Here is a 21,223-nt window from a genome sequence, read left to right on the forward strand (position 1 = left end):
TAGCCTTTTCATGAGTTACATGACATTCTTTTCTACCTTCTTCAGTTACAAGCTTGTGCTCAAAAACTTTTACAATGAGACAGTCATCATTGTTTTAGTGTGGGCAAAACAGTGGATTTTTTTCAACTGAGATATTTTAACTGAAATATTCAACTAAATATATTAAAATGTTAAAAAGGAAGGGAAGCAAATGGAAAGAGGATCTTAAAATGTACAGTGTTGATCAGCTGTAATACTCGGCAGCTTTGCCAATCCCACCTTGAATCATAAATTGTTATGGCGATCATGTCCCAAAAGATAGTGTGGAGTTGTTTTGGGTTTGCTTTTTTGTTATCATTAGTTTGTAATGTCTAGAAAGAGTGCTGTTATTTCTGAAAACTAAAGTCTGCTCATTGTCACGAGTGTAATCATTTCTTCCCCTGGAAAATTTACTCTAGTCTTTTTAAGGAAGAGTAGCTTGAAGAGGGATACCAACCACGTATGAAGTCCTTCTGGAATTCACATAGCACCTCTTCCTAGGCATAAGAGTTAATTTTTTCTTTCTATAAAATATGTATCTTGGAGAGTTAATTGGCTGAAGAAATTTTGTAGTTGGGAAGGAATTTAATGTCCCCCAGTCTCTCAATCAAGACTATAGTAACAGAAAATATTTTTAATTTGGTTCATCAAAAAATGATCCAATACAAGTGCCTAAGGGAAGTATTATATTTCATATTGCATTTAAGTAGTTTATCACACTGATGTTCTGATATGTTTAACTATTGTTATCAGTATTATTTAATATGAGACAGTGTTTTTTTGTTGTTGTAATGCTTTCGGAGTTGTAGCTTTTTTCTGGCCAACTTTCTGATTGTTTTTGAAGATACTGAATTTGATGCTGCTCATCAGTAATGATTAAAGATAGTATGGAAAAATTAAGATAAATACCTGCAATCCACACCTCTTTTCACCTTTGCTAATGTATATTATAATCGCCTGCATTAGTAGGTATTTTTACTTAAGTGTAAAATTAACATGAAATACAGAAAACGTGCTTTTAAATATTCTATAGTGGAGATATCAGGATGGCAGATAAGTTATTAATAAATAACTAACCAAAACTGAGGGAATGTATGGCTGCTAGATTGAAATTAACTGTTGAGACTGATAAGGAAGTTTGTGAAAAATCTCAATTCATGTACACTGGTCAGTGAATTGAACCACGGGATTTATGTTAATTGTCCTAGTGGCTTGATTTCTTTGTGTTCCTTCTGAAGTCATCTGTGTTTTGATACTACTGAAGTTTAACTCAGTGGGTGCTTACCTATATGAGTAACAATACACATTTTCAGTTTATTGATTCTGAGTAGATTTCACTGACTTTCGTTAGGTTTTGCCTCAAGTTTACTCTAATGAAAGTGCACTTTTTTATTAAGAATTAGTAATGATAAAGGACAACCTTTCCTAAATATAATGTTTCCTTAAATGAAGTCCAGGGACTTAGCAGGGTTGCACTTTCAAAAATGCTTTGAAGCTTTCATTGCTCTGTTTTTATCATTTGTTTCTCTTCTTGCTTCCTTTTTATTTCTATAATCTTCAGACATGAATTATAACATGCTTTTTTATATTTTAAGTACTAAAATTATAATTAGATTCAAACTTTGGAACTTACTTATTCATGATGATGTTACTTTCTAGAGTGTTAAAGCAACATCAAAGATCCATTATCTTTAACTACTTGTTTGCTTCTTAGCTGAGAAGTTATCATCTATGAAAGATGTGGACTGGAATAACTTCTTGAAAAGAGTATGCTCACTGCTGGATTCCACCGAGAAGAACACAGGAGCAGCACGTTCTAAACTGAACTTACTGTACTATCTGTGTACTCTGGCTGTCCACAAGGAGATTGCAAGCAGGCTAATGAGCTCTCAGCTGGTAAATAATAAAGCTTTGAAAGAATCAACATGGTTTACATACTTGCTGTTGTAGCAAAAATCAGCTACTTTTAGTTATGTTTGAAGAAATCATTGATGTACTGACAAAAAATTACTATGTTCCATGTCAGGTGTTTTAAAAATGCTGAGGGAAACTAATTCTTTACCCTACATTTCAGATACATTTACATATAGTTTTGTTGTATTAGTGAACGTGTTGGGGTAAAAACTAACCTTGATGGAGAGTGTGAAATAACATATGATGAAATATTAGTCTTTGTAAATCGTCGTAAATGACAGAGAATATTGAAAAAATTCATGTATGAATTGCTATATGTCTTTTATTTGGCCATATGTCTGTGAAGAATAGCAAGAAAAACTTTCTAAAGAACATGCAGTAAAACTTTCAGTAAGCAGTGCTTACAGTGAGCAGGGTCTCTGAAGAGTCTCTTTTAGGGTATACCTAAATATTCGTTTCGCCTTTCAAGAACCACTTTTTACCAAACAATTTTACTGATATCCTCTGTAGTGGTTTAATATATTTCTCAAAATTCTTGCATGTGCTGGAGAGAAATAGATTTTTTTTTTTTGTCATTATGTAAAGGCATCACAGAGGCTGTCCTGAGATGAGCACTTTTCATTTTATTTAATTAAAAGTAAACTGCTTCGCTCTCCTACAGTTATACTAATGCACTTAAGTCATAAGCTCATGTGTCATTGTTGGATATAGAGATATTAAAGACAAAATTGCACTGCCAGAAAAATTCAATGAAAAGCATTTAGGTTGGAAGAAGTGGTAGGTCTTGTACCATAGCATTCTAGTGAAAGCAGGAAAAAGAATTGCTGGAAGGTGTATTCCATTATCATTGGAGAATTTGGTGGGGGGAAACATTAATCCAGTAACTGAATTGCCAATTAACAGAACATTTTAGAAATGAATTAGTAATTATGAGTTTGGTTCTTTTGGGGCTGATTATACATGTTAACATTCATTATTCTAGTATTTGCCAACTGTTTTTATCCAGTTTCACAAAATTAATTTATTAAATATTTGTTTTGTAATACTATATGATGATCTCTGTCTTTGTAGGTGAAAGTATCAGACTTTTTTCTGCTGCATAGTGTTATTCAGAATGAAAAACTGTTGTTTTTTTATTTTAATGCTGATATACGTTTAGCAGTTTAGTTTAAGGCAAAAAAATAGAAAGAATTGTATTTTCCTTTCTTTTTTATCTTTATCTCTTTTTCATTTTTTATCTTTATCTCCTTAATCAGTGTTGATCTACCATGTTTGTCTGTGACAATACTTTTCACAAATGTTATCCAAATACATTTTTGTGAAATTAGGGATATTTTGATTTTTTGTTATCATTTGGAGCTATCAAATCACTGAAATTCACTAATGTTTATTTGTCTGCTTTAATATAGTTTCCTATATTGATGCAGCAGCTGCGTGCAGCCAGCAGCTGGGATATGTAAGTAACAATTATTTTAAATTAATATGTTCAAATTCAAAATTGTCACTGAATTTTATTAAAGATATTCATTAACAGGTTATTTGAGGAGTGTTTTAGCATGTCAGACTGCTGTGGTATCTGACTGGCAGTATGATGGTGAATATAAGATGGAATTTTTTCAGCATTGAATTAATATATTGCTATTCTACAGCACCAAAGATTATAGAAAATCTCTAAAATTTAATCTAGAAGTTATATAATATAGTGTAACAAATAGTGTTACTTAAAATCACTGAATAAGCCAACTCCATACCATAAAGGAGTAAAATAACTGTAATGGTAGCTTTATTTTAAACACCTGTCAGAAATATTTCAATGTGATAGTGCCCTCTGCTGTTTATTTCATAAATGTTTTGTTATTCCAATTTTTTTCTTTAATGAAACATTTAAAACTAATTTGCTGATACAGATGTGATTTCTATTTTGTCAGCTGAGAAGTCTGAAATTATCTATAGGTGTTTTCTATGTTATATGAAAACTGTACGTGAGCCTGACAGATTAGTAAGACTAACAAACTAAAGAATCTTCACTCTTCCATGCTAAAGAAGAGAAATGTCTTTATGCATGAATTTATTGCTAAAATGAGCTGAAATACTGAATTAATTGTTGACACAAAAAATCCCATAAATAATAAGAAGGAAATCCGAGCTGTAAATAGGACATCAAATATTTCCTGCCCTTAGCAACCTGCGTAAAATATAAATGAGACATGATTGGTTTTGTTGTATTTTGTAAATAGTTTTTCTGCACCCACAAAATATTTATTTGATACGCAGACGTGCTAAAGTTGCTCGAGTGATTGGTTTACTGGCATTACACACATCTGAACTTGGAGAAAATGTACCTGTTTCTGAGGTAACTTACCTTTTTTTTTATCAGGGAGTTTTGTTAATGCTTTTACTATTTATGTCAGAAACTTTCACAGCTTTTTTTGTTTTGAACCCTGCTTTAGTTTTTCCTCAGATGTCTAAATTGGAATATAATTAATTAATTAAATGTGTAAATTTATGATTTCATTCTATATAGTTGTAGTTCTGATCTTAACTAACCTGTGGCTGAACTACCCACCAATAAAAAACTCTAACCTTTTTCTCTCCTTTTCATAAAATCAGTCAATGTCATGCTTCTTGTGTGTGTGTAGAAAGAAGAAAATGTTGCCATTGTTTGGTTATCCTGAAATTAATTATTATAATTAGTATAAAAATAGTGCAATTGATACTTAGGCATATTTTTTCCAAAAAATTAATTCAGGTGGGAGTAATTTGAGATTCCTCACAGTTCTTGAAGAGTATGTGTAATGAAGGGCAAGTAATTTTCTTTGGAGAAGAAAAGTATTTTTAATTCTTTTTTCATTTTGCATGGTCAATAGTTGACTTATGCAGAAGATTGATTAGACAAAATTGTCTTACTGTCCTTTTTTGGATGTGACACATGCACACAGATTGAGAAATCTTGACAGAATGTACTATTTATTATTTGTTTAAAGTGTGACTGTGACATTATTTCTGCTTCATAAGGTGAAGCCAGAACTTGAATGTAATGGGTGTTTGAATGTGAGACCCAACTGCTAAACACAAGCTGTAAATATGCCTCTGTGCTGTGCAGATCTGGCACGTAGGAACATACAGTTATTGGTTAATATCTGACTATTTTGGAAATGTGGCTATTTTGTTGCTTTAGGTCCCTCTGGTTTCTTCCTAATGAATATTAAGAATATGATTATTTTGCTATGTTGCTTAATGTTTCAATTCTGTAGTGAAAGCTGAACTCAAAACATTATAGTTCATACCTGTTTGTCTCATAAGGTAACAAAGTGGGGTAAGAGTCCTTATAGTTACAATCACTGAAGTTTGGTCAACATCTTTCAATACTGACAGTGGCACGTCAGTTGAATTCCAGGTCACAATTTAAGTGCACTCTTGTATGTGACCAATTTTTTTTTTTTTGATATTTAACTTTTAAAAGTTCCAGTGAAAATACTCAAAAGTAATTTTGAGATGTTCATATAGCTTTTGGCTTCAGGTATTTGTTAAGGTCCTTAGCACTAATATATTCATTAATAGTTTCTCCAACTTCCTAGTTTCCACCATAGAAAACACATTTCCTACTCAGCTGTTGTATTTAAAAGCAATAGATTGAAGTAGTTATACACTGAGCTGTAATATTATTTTGTTCAAAATGTTTTTGATGGGTTTTTTTATGTGAACATAAAAATTATTCACAAATGAAATTTAGCATTTTTATAAGTATTCATGTACTTCAAAAAACAAGTTAAATCTGGGACTAGTCCCATTCTTATGTGAATTAAAATTAGTTTTTATATACATTCATTAAGAAAATAAGGATTTATTTTTTAAATTAACAAATCTGAGTTCAAAATGCATGTACTATGCTTTATTTAATGGCGTTCATTCAGATTTTTTTCTCACAAAGTAATATCTCTGAATTAAAAAGATTTTAGAGTGCTTACACAAAATTAGAATGAGAAAAAAAATTGAATCCTGTATTTCATGTCTTCAAATAATCTAAAATCTAATATCTAAAAATCTAAAATCCAATAACTGTGGGCAGTACACAAAACTTAACAGTTCATTTATAGGAAAAGTAGGAAGGAGTCATTTATGAATTTCTTATCTGCCAAGTTGTGTTCCCCTCTGCTCCCTCCAAAGGAACCAGATGAACCTGTGAGTTTGTTGAACATTCTTGTTAAATGTCAGCTATTTTATGTTGTGTAATGCTTAAAAAAACCACCACAAAGCAAACCTTTAAACCAGCCTTATAAACTGTATTAATATAATACTGTAATTTATCCTCTTATTTGAGCCAGCTGACACTCCAGCTGAAGTTAATTGGTGGCTGCTGTGATTTAGGAAGTGTCGAAATCAAGCTGTAGCTAGTCAGAACAACATAATCTAAAATGACTCTGATTCAGGTCTTACAGTCTGAAGATACAGGAGTGATCTATCTATTGACAGGGGTTTTTTTGTGTTTTCTTTCCACTTCCATTCCTAGTAACTTCTAATACTCTTTGCTTTTTTCATCTGTTAAATAGAGGTGATCTGTTTTAGCTCCAAAATTTGTTCCCACTTGAGAAAAGTCAGTTGAGAGCTCGTGAAGATGCTATTCTGGAATTATTTTTGCCCCCTCCCTGTACCATGCTATTTATATCAAATTTTCATTCCAGTTTTTATCACTTAAGGATAGTTCCTCTATCTTTGAGGTTGAATTTGCACCATTAACTTTTTTAGTTGTCGTTAAAATGATTTTGTAAGTAGTAGTAACATTAAGCCCTGAAAGAGGCAGAAAAACTTCAGTAAGAAAAGAAGCCTCATCCTTATTTTAAAGGCTAAAGTGAACTTTCGTATACTGTATGCCAAAAGCCTTTAATTTGTTGGGTTTTGAAGGATTAGTGCTTTGGGGATTTTTTAAAGTTTTTATTCAGGTAATTGGGGAACAGCAGTTTCCTTTGAATGTAACCACCAGAGGTCACTAAAACACAAAAATAAATTCAAGTAAACTTATTTCACTGACTTGACAAGCATGTAAATGTATAACTGTGTAGTATCTTTATTCTGCTGATGTATTCTAATATGTAGGTCATATTAGAAAAAATTAGAATAAATGAATATTTATATCTGTGAATTCACTTGCAGTTGATCTATTTCCAGTTAAGAACTTTTAAGAAGCATATTGCATTGATAAGAAAAAATAAGACTGATCTTAGAATGCAATAGGGAAATTGATCTCTTCTAAAACTGCAGATGAAGACATTTTATGTGGAATTTCTTCTATCATGCAGTTGCAGTAAAAGTTTTTAATAGGTCACTTTTTTCTCACTTATTATTTTTTTTCTCATGGAATTGCCCTTTAGAAATCTGAAACATAATTTCCTCTTATTTATTCCTAGTTTTCTTATGAAAACATCTAAACTTTCAAGTTTTATCCTTGTATTTAGATTTTGAAACAGATTCTTAAGATTCTGTAAAAAACATTCTTTCTTTCCAGGATTCTGTTCTTCATTTTACAGGAAGAAAAATTATTCTGTAGTTAGGGAAGCTTGTTTCTGTGTACCTCTAATTTGGTTTATCTAATAAAAGAAGCTATAGTTCTTTCCTTTCTGTGAATATATCAAGCCTTCTGCCACCTAGGACACAGCCACTCTGATGTGACATTTCAGATGCAGTCTGAATTTTATTAAGAGATGATAGAGCAACTCAGCAGAATGCTTCCATGTCAGGGAGCAGTGTCTTTCTCTGTCTGGTAGGAGACTACCCTGGAGTCCTTCTCTGCCTGTCCTTTTGGTGGCAAAATCTAGTCCTTTTCTTTACCTCTTTTAAATTTGCTAATTGGGAATATCAGTCTCACACTCTGACCTAGGGAGTTGTGTCTGGTTTGTTTTTTTAATAGACTTGGGTCCACTGCTCTACCAAGTGCTTAAAGGGTTCAGAGAACCTGGTACAACCTTCACACTGCAAGTTTTTTTGCAAAGCCTTTGGTATTCCATGGACAAATTAATAAACTAAATATCCCATGGACAATGACAGCATATTAGGGTGTCTCAGTAATGTTGAACTTAGACTCCTTTGTCACAGTAGTGAATACCCAGATTTCTGTTTTCATATAAATTGATTTCATGTAATTTGAGCCTTTTTATTTCTGATTTTTTATTGAAGTACAATTTAGTGGTTGTTTTCCACAGCAGCAAAGCAGCTGTAATGTTACAGGTGCAGTTGTATGACATGCAAACTCATATATGTACTCTCGCTAATCTGACTCTGTCTGCACTGTTCTAGGTCTAGAGTTTGTTGTCATTCAAATTCATCCAGAATACCAATCTTAAGTCATGTTCCTATGTTACTTCTCTGATAACTTCTGTTTCTAGGTCTGTCCATGTCTGCCCATATTGTAAAGAGTTGCAAATAAAAATGGTTTGATTTGGCCATTTATTCCAAACCTATTTAGTTTTAATATTGTGTTATTGTAAAATAAATTCCTTAGTCTGCTCACACATGATCATAATTTTAGTGTATCCTTGTTTGTTTTCTCCAAGGGCACTTTCCTTGTTTTGCTCTAATATCTCTTACGTGAAAAAAACCTAACCCAAAACAAAGCAAAAACCACCCCAATTTAAAAAAGTCTGTAGGCAGGAGACGAAAGCTGTAGCGGAGTATGTGCACAAGTACTAACACATGTGCACATACACGTGCCTACTGTTTTGTAAATTGATTAGAACTTTACAATTACCTTTCTGGCATAATTGGGATTGTCACTTAATACCTTGGTAACAGCAAGAGGAGATTCAAATTTTTGAGTGTCTTCTAGTAAACTTTCAACCTCTATAAAGTTTCTTCAATTTATTTTCAACAACCTGGTTCACTGAATGTAACTTACATATTTGCCTGGGGCACGTGGCAAGAAGACAAATGAAGAATTGACATTTCTCAGGTAAATTAGCAGAAACTCATGGTGTGTTTGAGAAAAGTGCTTTTGAGTTCATAAACAGAAAATGGAAATAAATTGACAACTGTGAATCTGTCAAGCATGACAATTCTGAATTGTTGGAGAAAATATTAAGGCCTTTTATCATAATTGAAGATTTTTTTTTCCTCATTCAAAAAATTATTTTTATCAATCCAATTAATTGGGCTTGCTTTATGTTTGAAGTCCAAAACAGGGTAGTAATAGAAAACAAGGAAGTTCTCAACTAGGAAAGAGAAAACATTGCCGATTGCAGGATTAAATCACTTTTTGCAATTTTCTTAAGTTAGTTGCCTGGCTGAAGCAAAATCTGTACCCTTTTAAAAGACATTTAATTGACACTGTTTTCATAGTCCATTAAATTTAGTCTGTTTTCTTTGAGAGATGAAATAACACATTTTCCCATTAAAATTACATCAGTGGTGCTGCAAGTATATCTGTTGCAATAGTCTTAATTTACTTCCTATGATAGTAAAAGGGTTGTGGATTTGATTTTTTTTTCCTACAAGTCTGTTATTTTTGGGATAATGAAGATCTATGCCCCTAGGGCCCTTTTCTTCAGCAGATAAATATCTACTTCTCTGGAAGGTGAATAGCTGTCTGGCAGACTTTTGTCAGTGTTTTGAATATTTCAGGATTCTAAACATAATTTATATGCCTCCTAAATTAATGTTATGAAACATCAAGTTAACTTTCTCCTTCAACTACTTCTATCATAAATACAATAGTGACCTGGAGTATTGTGAGCTTCAGAGAGAAGCTTATTAAGGGTAACATATGTTAGGGGAAAAGACTGACCCTGAATTCGCATCCATGTAAAGACTTCAGGAAATCAATGGGCATCCAGATTGTATATCGGAGTTAAGAGGGAAATAGCTTCCCATCAAATGTTTTCCTGTTTAATACACACACACTTATGGGAGCTTTGCTAAAGGCAAAAGTGAACACAACTGTGTGCTAGATGTGATGCTTGTCCATCTACCAGTCTTTCTATATTCCACAGGTATGTATCGAAGTCACACTCTATTATGTAGTGGAGAGAAGTATTTTACTGTATGTACTTGCAGCTTTAGAGAAAGTGCATCTATGTTGGGCTTCTCATGTTGTAGCTGAGTATTCTAAACATTGAGCTTTGGGATATTTGGGGTTTGCATTTTTTGTTTTGATGAAATTTGGGGGTTTCTGTGGAAAAAAGTTCTAGTTGATGAATTGTCACTATTGGCTGTGATCTTAAGATGAGTAATCAATAGGGATCTGATCTTGATTAGAAAGAGCTTTTCTTTTTAGGTCAGGCTCATTTTAACTTTCTGTTAATCTGTTCTGTCATCCAGCAAAATGTGCAAATGCTTGTGCCAGCCCAAAGGAAGAGACAGAGCAAGACTGGGTCTGTTTTTGTTGCTGGTGGTGCTAGTCATACTGGTTTGAAATGGTTCAAATTATGGTTTCAAACTTAGAATGAATATCTGTGTGTAGCAAACGAGAATATGTCGTGGACTGCTGAAATGTGCAGTGTGGTCAGTGTTAACAAATTTCCACCACCAATAAATCTTTCTGTGTGTATTCCTTTATTCTATCATTCATTTACCTGTCTTTCATTCAATTCAATTGGTAGGAGTAGACGGAGAAGTGCAAATTCATTCTTCTTTAAAAAATAAATTTGTATACCTACTAGTGTAATCAGCCATATTCAAAATCAGAGTGGTCTTCGATTTATACCCTACTTTTGAAGTTTTAGTGTATTAATCATACCTATATTTTTTTGAGGAAAAAAAATTTATTTAAAAAAGAAATTGTTTTCATTTTGGCAATGATGAGATCTTGCCCAATGTTTCCTACTTAGGTGATCAGGTACAAAAGTGCCAAGGTATTTTGAATTAAATACTTCTGGAGTTACTGGGTTTGATTATTTCCAATTATAACTTCAAGGTATTTTCTGATTACTGTTTTCCCATTTTTTTCTTTCCAATAGAAAAATGATGGAATTTCTGTTAGATATTGTGGAGTTTGTTCCTCCGTGTCCAGTTTTGTTCAAATCCCTCTCTTACAATAAAGGGGGAGTAGATGATAGAGGGCAATAGGTGATGTAGGAAGTTTTAAGGGTAGAAATGGGTAATGGGAGTGTCAGACTTGCAAAAGCAAGTGCTAGCAAAACACTTCTGAAAGACTTTAAAGGTGCCTGCCTCTGATTTATCGTCAGTACCTAATTGTTTGGAGTTACAAGGTAATTTTACTTAGGGTGTCCAAGCTCACTTTGAGTTTTTTGATACCTTTTAAAAAAAACCATCTGGAGCTGACCACTCACAAAGCCAAAAAGCGGCATTAATCCAGTTGACAGCTGCTTAGAATTTCGTGTTTTTATTGACAAAAGTTTGACTTGTGAAATCATGATTTCTTTTCATATGTCTCGATTTTAAACAATTGAGCAACGCAAATTGACTTGTGTCAAGTTCTATTATATGTTTATTGAATGTATTTTTTGAAGCTGGCGGAACTCCACTTTTGATAGTGCTGTGCAACTTTTTAATGTTTGTTATTTCAAGAGTAAACTTATTTATATGAAGTAGAACACTAAAATCAATCTTCATTTTGGAGTGAAACACTGAAAAAAACCCCTTACCTTCGTTCTTCTGTATAATGCTGTAAAACTGATGCACAATTTGGGTGTAAGATTGCTGTTAGCATAAAACAATCATCAAATACAGTTTAAAATGCAGCTGTTTAAACTATTTTATGACATTCTATAATTCCATTTTTTCTTCCATTCTTTGCATTATGATGTAAATGTACAGTGAGGAATACACTTTTAAGTCCTACTTAGTTAAAATATTTTACATTTGGAGTTAAAAGTAGTATTTTTTCACTATAATACAATCATGTTCTAAAGTGATATTTCTTACACTTTTTTTTACTTTAATTCTGTGGTACTGAAGTTGTTATGTTTTAAGCAGATTATTCCTAGCTTTTATAGATGAACGATTCCTATTGAAGGGAGCTTTACATGCATAAGAACTGTAGAATCAGTAATTTCTTTTAATGTTAATGGGAATTATGTCTAGTGAGGGCTAAATTTGCTCAAAAAACCTGAGATGCGTCATCTCTTATTTTCCATTTCAGAATTGGAAACATGCAAATAAATTTATACTGTGCAAAACTTACTAGGAAACAGAGCTTGACCCAATAGTTCTTACTTTTTTAATGACAAGATAAGCATAACTGTTAGGCTAATAAATAGTGCTTATAGTGTCAACATTGAGTTATGTTTTTCCTTCAATCCAGTTGCATAGAAAACTTACAGAAATAATTACACATCTTTTAACTTTTCTATCCCTAAGTCAACCTATTTCATGTTTTACTGAGAACAGTTTATTCTTAAGCAGGAGTGTAAGAGAAGAAAGAAATACTTCATGGGTTAGTTTGTGCATCCTTTCCTAGGGCTGCAAAGAAAAAAACCTGGAATCTTCTTTGATTTGGAAGGCAACTGGAGGATTCTTCGCTAGGGTTTACCTTTTTGTTTTGATCCTACAGTGATAAGCAGTTTCAGGTTAATTTACTTTCAGAGGAAAACAATGATTATGTGACATTTACCATGAGTCTGACAGCTACCTTTATTATGTATGTATTGTGCAGTGGGAAGCTTATTTTTTCTGACTGTTATACTATGTAGGCTTTTGCTGAACTAATTTCATTTTTTCCCTCCTCTGGCATCGTTTTCCTGAGGCTTTAGAATATATTTGTACCCACTTCTGTAGTTTTGTCTTTATGGATTGTATTTGAGACCCTAAACTGAAAATGTTCTGTGATTTCTGAGAGTTTTTTTGCTTTATTCACACACAGGGAGAGCAAGATAGATATATATATATTAATTTTTTCCTTAAATTAAAAAAAATCAAGACAAGTAAAATCAAACCCAGTACACAAAATTGAAGCTATCTTGCTATTATTTTCACAAATGTATAAATGTGGTTACCCTGAAATGTTAAAAATGGAAAGATTCAGACTGTCAGTTGTACTAAATGAATGTGATGTTAACAAATAAACCATCAGCCACTTCACCAGTTGACTCTGGGAATATACCCTTAGCTTTCTTGGTGAAACTTGTGCTCCTGAGAGCACTGAGTATTGTTATAAAGAGGAAAAAATTCCAAATATTCTAAGCCTCTAGAGCACTTACTGCCTGCAGTTCCTTCCCTCTATTTAAAATTAGACAGCTAAGCCCTACTTGGAAAATGGAACAGAGATACTTGAACAATCCTTACTTTTGCAGCTAGCAAGCAGATCTGTCAGGTAATGGAGCCTGCTTTCTCATGAATTGAGTTGCAGCTGGATTACTTTTAAACTTAATTACTTAAAGACTACCTTTTAGCATATTCACCTCTTCCTTTGTAAGCTATCACAAAGTTTAAACAGAACATCTTGGTTTAGGCAGGTGTGTTCATAATAATCTCTGAGGTTTTTTCTGTATGCAGTTATGTTCAAAGTGTTTTCACGTATTTATTCTCTGTTTAAAAGGAAATGAGTTTGTACCACAACTTCTATATCATTTTTATATTGCTATTTTGCTTCTAGAGGCTTCAAAAAAACAATACATCAATTTATTTATTTTAGGGTTTTTTTTACTCTGGCTTTGGGTAAGAGGATTGAAATGATTGCAAGGAAGGAGACAGCGCTGAAATTATTGTCTAAATCCTTCTCTTTTCTTTTTATGCTACTGCAGTTTTCATAAGAACAGCACATCAAAGTAAGAGTATAGAATTTTGTATGGTTATGCATCATGGGACAGAGATATGAATTTCTCGCATGTGGTGTAGATTTAAAGTGGTGTAGATTTAAATTAGACGTGTTCTTTCGCTGGTATTTTTTGGTGTCATGGGTAGATGTTGGTCTTTGCTTGTAGAATCAGTTTTGTTACTTTCATTTGTGTACTGTGGGTAAATTTCGTAGAATAGGAAATGAAAATTAAGGTAAATGTAAAAATAAATAGTTTGAAAAAAGTATGCTTTTCTCACTTCTTAGATTGATGAAAGGGCTGTCTTACTTTCAAATAGCTTTTCTAGCTAATTAAAACATTTTTAATGTTTTAAAGAAGAGGTATGGTACAGGGCAAAGAATTTTATATAATTATTAAAAAGACAGCTCCAGCAGATCATTTTAAGTTTATTATGTCTAAGACAAATCTGTTTACAATGTTTACAGAGTGTGATTTCTCCCTTTTCCATTTTTCTCTGGTTTACTGTACAGCTGACACCTGTTACTTTAAAAGTAAATGAATATGTTGTACACACTGAAGATATGCTTGAGGTGTGAAGGGCTAGGTAAACTAGATGGAATATTGTTTCTCTAGTTAAAATAACCTAGCAGGAACAATTTTTTTTCTGTGGAAGAAATGAAATATTTGCTTTTCTTACATTGTTACAATATCAGCAGAACCATTAAATATGTACGGAAAAAGAAATGTGGAGTCAGCATTCTTGCTGTGAGCAAGAGAGACCACGTGGAAAAAAATTTCATGCCTAAGCTTCTTGACATGAAACATGATTCTTTCCATTATTTCTGGAAAACACAAATCTGTGTGAGGTTTTAAATATTTCCTGGCATAATTTGGATATTGTTTGCATGATGCTTGCAAAGCCATATCATATAATGTTGCAATTCTCTCTTATGTTGTTCTAAAGTTCTTTTCTTTATTAAAGCCTGACATAGCTGAAAATTTGGTTTTTATATATTTTTGGTACTTTAATTTTCTTTTGCAGCAACCAACTCCGGGTCGATGCAAGTTGTTGTACAGTTTGCTCATTGAAGTGTTTAGCTCTTATAACTAAATGCATACCTTAAAGAATTAACCTAAAAGAAATCTCTTCTTCCATCTCGTTTTGTCTTTCATTTGCGAATTAATCAAATCATAGACTAGTAACAGAAGGAAAAAATCCAGATTTTTCCTCTAAAGCACATACTTGCTTGATTGACACAATTAGGCTAGAACATGTTTTTGTGATAGATAGCACACTGGTGGTAGCTGAAAAGCCTAATTTCTTGCTGTCTTCTGATTACTGCATTAAAAGACACTCAAACCAGGCCCAGTGCTACGGAAGACCACTTGTATATTGGCTGTAGTTCTAGCTTTTCCTCTATCATCTGGAAAAAAATGTTATTTTAGTCTGAAACACATTTAAAAAAGAATTCGGTAGGAAAGAAGGAATTTTTTCTCCAACTGTTGTTTGGTCTAGTTTGGATCTGCACCAAGCAGAATGAAGGAATTTGCAGTACTCAAAGGGAACTAATTTCAAAGAAAATTTATGGGAAATCCTTGAAGTCTATAGAATTTTTTAAAAATATGAGAAATTCTACATAGAATTAATCAATCTAAGGTATTCTGCATGGATATTTTATTGGTGGGCATTGGTCATCAACGTGGCTTCTAGGAACTGGTAGCAGGCCCACTGCTTGGCAGCATACGATGACTTAGAATAACTTCAAGTAGAGTTATGGATAGAATAAAAATCCAGGAACATGATATTCAGAAAAGGCAAGGATGAATGGTAGAAACTTGCATATAATGAGAATAGTTAAATACAGGGAAATAACAAGGAAGAGAAGGGGAAAAAAAAAAGAAAAAGACCTCTTCCTTGGATATTCCTGCCAATTCTTATTCTGCGAAGACTGGTTTCTTGTTCCAGTTTACATCTTTTCTGGCAGCTCCAGTTGATTGCCACTGACATCAGTTTTGAAGGCAGAAATCTTTGTTTTTTGGACTCCTGAGCAATCTTTTTCTTTCCTTGCCCTTGGCAAAAATGAAAGCAGGATCTCTTTCCTGTTTGAAGCAAATATTTTTACCTGGTCCTTCCTGTTTCAAATTTTAAAAGCTTCAAATTTAAGAGCTGGGGTGGAAATCAGATATGAACATCTGCAATTGAGTTCATGTAATCATACATCTGGCGTGACAGATTAGGAGAAGAAGTAACTAATTGTTTTTTTCTTAAAAACAGAAAACAAGCGAGCTCCAAAGTTTGTTGACAGTACTTTTACATGCATTTTTAATTTGTTAGTAAACATAGCAGATTTGTAAGTTAATTGCTACTATTTGTGTTTGATTGTATCCCTCTGGGGCCTTGAGTTGATTCCAAAGCAAGTTGAACCTCTGTTTGAGTTCATGACATCTGGTTTGGCTACTCATCTAAGATCTCTTTCTATGGCAGTTATACAAAAGTTGAAAAGACAAGACTTTTCGTGATGAATCAATTTTGCATTGTATTCTACCTGGAGAAGTGTTACACGTCCATCTTATAGTGCTCTCTGGAGGAGTTCTAGAGGACTTGCAATATGTTGTTAATTTGCTTTCTTTTTTTTTCTTTTTCTCCATTTTGGACAGCATTAATACCACACATCCATAGTCTGATGGTCAGACTTCCTTTCAGTCCTCCATATTTCATGACCCAGTTTCAGTCAAGATGTTCAGAGAAAGCTGGTAATTTTTATTTTCATGTGCCATTTCGAAGATGAGCACTTGGTATGAATATTAGTCTAGTTTCTTTTCTGGTTAATGACAATATAACCATGGCATACTTTCTCAGCTTGGTGAGAGTGCTTTTCTCAGAGGAAGGTGAGATTGCTTTGCCATTGCTTGCCCATGTTACAAACATGATGTGTTTGTAAGCACAAGAAAATGAAGTGAAAAGTAATTTCCATTATGCTTGAGGCATAGAAATTTATCATTGTAAGGGTTTGCAGAATTATAAATATATTTTTATTTCCACTAATACTTGCTGACAGTCATACTAATAGATCAAAGATGCAGTAATGTTGTAAATCTATACATTGCCACTTTACATTTTAAGGCATAAAATACCTTCTCTTTTTGAACATGCTGTAATTTTCACTTCTGGATTCTTAAAACGTCAGGGAAAGTTCTACATATAGCTTGAAAGGGATTGAGAATCTGCAATAAGTAATGTATCAACTCCACACACTATTGTCGTAAATGAAGGCAGTGACTGTCTATCCAGATAAGAAGCTTTTTTCTTTCTTCTCTTATTGTAGCTATATTATATCCATCCAGTTGGACAGCTGGTGTAAAAGGTGTAGGTAATTTATTAAATTTAAAATGCTTTTACCTGGGCTTACAGTTCATTACTATGTACTTCTATGAAAGGGAAAATGTAGGCAGGTTGGAAAGGAAAAAGAAAAGTACTATAGGAAACAAGAAGACTTCCTTTGTCAGTCTGTAGTTAAAATAAATTTGATTTTTCTGTTGTGCCTTTTCCCACACACACTGTGGTACTTTATTTACCTAAAATTTATACCACCCTTCAACATTGAATCAAAGTCTTTAGACAGATCTTTTTTTTTTTGAGTCTTATATTTTTGCTTAGGAAAGGATGAAAGAATGTTTTAAATCTTGTGGAAATCACTGTTGTCAAGATTAGACATTTCCTGTCAAGAGCAGGAAACAGTTTGTCCTTTTACAACATTTAAATTGTGTTCTTAAAATGATATATTAATGGATATATTATATAACATTGAATGTATTTTAAAAAAATTGTGTATCTCTATAATTGTGCTTATAATATAGATGATGAATCACAACTTCCTGTTTCATTGCTTCCATTGCAGAGGACACAAGCAGATCTTCTTAAGTTGGTTATTGGCACAGACCCACTGCCAGTTCAGTATGTGACATATTCTGTGAGCCCCCGTTTCCTGCACTTGTACAATATTCGATTACTTAATTGTGTTCAGTTGACAGAGAGGCAATTCTCCAGGCTGTATGCTCTCTAGAGAAAAAGAGGTCATTATCTGATTATGGTAAATATAGACTTGTATTTGAGAGATCGTGAGTATCCTCTGTAACGTGTAGTAATTATTTAGTGTTCAGTGCCTTCTGCCGTAATACCCCATTCTTACTGGGGTATTCTTACTCACTGATCTACTTAACAGTTACTAAAATTAACCTTTAATGGATAAATCTATTATCATATATGAAGATAATAACTAAGATTTTATGCAACTACTGTTTAACAAAGATTTAACAATTTTAGAACAAGTCAGTCACTAATGGCTCAGATTTCTTCAGACACAACTTCTCCCTTGTTTAGTAAACCATTTTTTGTTGAAATAAAATCTGGAATTTATTGCAGTGTTGACTAGCTTTTTGGAAGTTTTTTTTAGTGCACAGGAAGGGAAATAACTTCTTTGTTTGAATTTTGTGAACTCAGTTAACTTTTACATTCATATACAAGAAAATTGTAGGGATTGAAATATGAGGAGAATTACTTCCTTTTCTTATCACTTCAGTATAACAAATAATACTAGAATAACTTCAGAATAAAAATAATAACTCATCCCAAAATCTTGAAGGAGAGTGAGAAACAATAATTTCTGTTCACCATTATGAAATATTTTTCTTTGATTTAATTTTCATTAATTTCAAATCTTAAATTCTTAATTTTAATTAAATTAATTAACATTCTTAAATTCTTAATTTTAATTAAAAAACCCCACAGAAGATGGATAATCTACCTAGTATATTTAATGTTGATGGCAGTTTTGTTGAACTTCAATTGAGTGATAAGGCAGCCAAACAGAACTTAGTACAAGTGAACATAGGAATTTTATTACGTACAAAGGTTAATTCATGGTTTTATTTAATAGAACATTAATAGAGAGTTGTAGGACAGCATCCATAAATGTATTTAGATAGTGTGTTGTCCAAATTTATCAATATATTAACCAAGCTTTGGGAAAATAAATATTGCAGGTGCTAAACAGGATTAGCGTTGATACAGGGTTTTCTGCTGGTTGAGGTTCATCATTAAAGCTGATAATTTTGAGCAGCCTGCCTTGATCCTCTATAGCAGATGTGCAGTTTGATTTGTATTTTCTTCAGATCCTGCCTACAAACAAACAAGTGTAACTTACTTATCATGATGATTTAATGTCCCATCTAGTCTGCTGGGACTATTGTCAGCAGCTCATGTTATCACACGGTTCATCAATTTTATGTAGTTTAAATGCTATCTCATGGCATGTTCACTCTCAGTCTAGAGACAAAGCTGAGAAATGCCACAGTGCTGAGGTACTTTTAGCGGTATTGATTCCACAGTGAAAGTAGTTCCCAAAATGTATTTAATCACAAAAGCTAAAGTAATTCTTTATAGCTATAGAAAGGAGAGCTAATAAAGGAGAAAATGCTGTCATTATGTGTTCATCATTTAGTGCAGAATTGCACTTGAACCAGCTTGACTACTACTTTCTTAAGCTGACATATTAGAAGCTTTAAAACCTACTGATATATTTATTTCTTAAACAGGAAAGTGAAACTGTCTCTGAATGGCAGGCTATTTAAAGTTCCTGAATAAAGTTCATAGAAGTGCTCTGAAAGCAGTTAAAGAAAACAGTTAATGAACATAGCATTACATAAAAAAAGGGGAGAAAGTCAAAGTTTGTTTAGTAGATCTGTCTGCTTTGCTTTGAAGACTGCATTTCCAGTTTTTATGTGATGTTGCTGTACAAAGATTGGAGTTATGAAGCTGCTAAGGTCAGAAGGTGAAGTAAAATCAAGGAAAGTTAGGATAAAAACTCCTAAGTGCTCTGGGGAAGAAAAAGTGCTTTACTGCCAAATATATCTGTAAACTATTTAAAAAGAAAAAGAAAAAGGGGTAAAAAGGACATTTTATAACTTTTAGGACTGTAAAGTGTTGACACCTAGGATGATAGTTAAATTCTGTAAACTCCTTGTGAAGATAGAATACCTTTTTTTATGGAAGATTTTGTTATGAGGAGACAGTTTTCGCTTAGGAAGGCTTTCTGCCTAAAAGGTAACTCTCTCTGAAAGGCAGTTTCTATGCTTTTTTCCCCAGCCACATAGCAAGAGAAGTTCTCAGCCTCTTTCTCTGATATGTGAGAGGAGAGAGTTAATGCTTACAGAAATGCTACAGGGCGGTTGTGTCGGGAGAGTCAGCGGGAGGCCAGCAATGATAAAGCCCGGGAGTGAACAGGAGGTTTGCCTTTTTCTTCCTGGGGCTCAGTGTTTGTTGTAGCACTGTTAGGTTTCTGTAAGTTTTGGTGTTCTGGCCTTCTAAATAAACTTTTTTGAATTCTTTCCACTGCCTTGGTATTTCTGGGGATATGTGCGTATCTTACTCCTGATTTTTTTTTGTTCCTTTGTTTGTTTTGTTTTATTTTGTTTCATTTACTACCTGATTCACCTGTCAGTTCCCTATATGCTTTTTGCAATTGTGCGTGATAGGATCTTCACAGAGCATTTTCTTGCAAAATTTGCCAAAACGAGACTAAATTTCACAGATTATTTTCTTGGAATTTTTGAGACCTTAGTGTCATTATTTTTCCTCTTTCTTTTAGATGCAAAATGAGAGTAAGGTTAGAGACCGCAAAAATACTATGACTTGCAAAAACATAAATTATATTTCATATTAGCAAAGGATTTAGGAGACAAGAATATTTGTTTACAGGGCAAGTGATTTTATGCACCTATAAATTTGTCACCATAAAAAAAAAAATTAATGAAAGCAATCCAGAATCCAGCAACATATGAGTAGTTTTCTGATACAGATCTCTAGATGATGATGTCGTGTGATAAAGGTGAAGTGACTTATAAGATTTTGATAAGGATTGAGGCAATTTCTGATATTGGGATAATATCAGGATATTCTGATATTCTTAACTGCAAGTCAGGGATGATAATGAATATATCTTCAGGTTTTTCAAGATTATGTACATTTTTATTGGTTCTCTTTCAGAACAACAGAATTTTTGTCTTCTGCCTAACATACTTCAGTTAAAATTCTTTCTACGTGTTACTGTTTTGCTATGTGCTTGTACTTTGTGGGTAAAAACTTATGTTTTGGGTTTTTTTTTTAATTGATAAATATATAGCATACATGTATTCCATCAACAATTTAATAAAATATTACATTTTTTTATTGGGGTGTATGCATAATGACAGATTTGCTATCTGCATGGCAGTGATCAGCAGCCAATGTATGTGTTTGGCATTTATATTCATCACTTTATACAGAGTGAGATCTATGTTGAAAATGACAATTTTCTTTAGATTTCTGAAAAAACCTCAAAGTAACGCTTTCTTTTTAGCTGCTTCTTGCGTAATGACTAGATGGGACTGTGTTTTGCTGGGCCTTTTGAGTGTGGGAAGAGAGGGCATGTTTTGAAAGTAGAGAGCCAGGACTATTTCAGGTAACCTTTGCCTTTGGCCAAACACTTCTCATGATTTGTGAGAAAACCACAATGTTGCTGTTGTGGTTTGTTTTGTTTGATGCTGGCAGAATGGTTGTGGTGGTTTTT

General features: G+C 33.1%; 1 protein-coding gene across 10 annotated transcripts in view; it reads left to right on the forward strand.

The window, feature by feature from the left end:
- Positions 1–21,223, forward strand: part of ULK4 (unc-51 like kinase 4) — a 228,745-nt gene that overhangs the window by 22,023 nt on the left and 185,499 nt on the right. For all 10 annotated transcript variants that reach the window (XR_003540279.2, XR_005566123.1, XR_005566124.1 and 7 more), the window contains exons 15-17: positions 1,733–1,914; positions 3,342–3,388; positions 4,207–4,285. Coding sequence is in view for 4 of the 10 variants with exons in the window: in XM_027718944.2 (XP_027574745.2) it covers positions 1,733–1,914; positions 3,342–3,388; positions 4,207–4,285 (308 nt within the window). In the remaining 6 variants the exon portion in view is untranslated. The remainder of the gene's footprint in view (positions 1–1,732; positions 1,915–3,341; positions 3,389–4,206; positions 4,286–21,223) is intronic.

Source organism: Pipra filicauda, unplaced genomic scaffold (assembly GCF_003945595.2).
Source record: "Pipra filicauda isolate LSUMZ 115617 unplaced genomic scaffold, ASM394559v2 scaffold62_size3274119_pilon, whole genome shotgun sequence".
Taxonomy (NCBI): Eukaryota; Metazoa; Chordata; class Aves; order Passeriformes; family Pipridae; genus Pipra; species Pipra filicauda.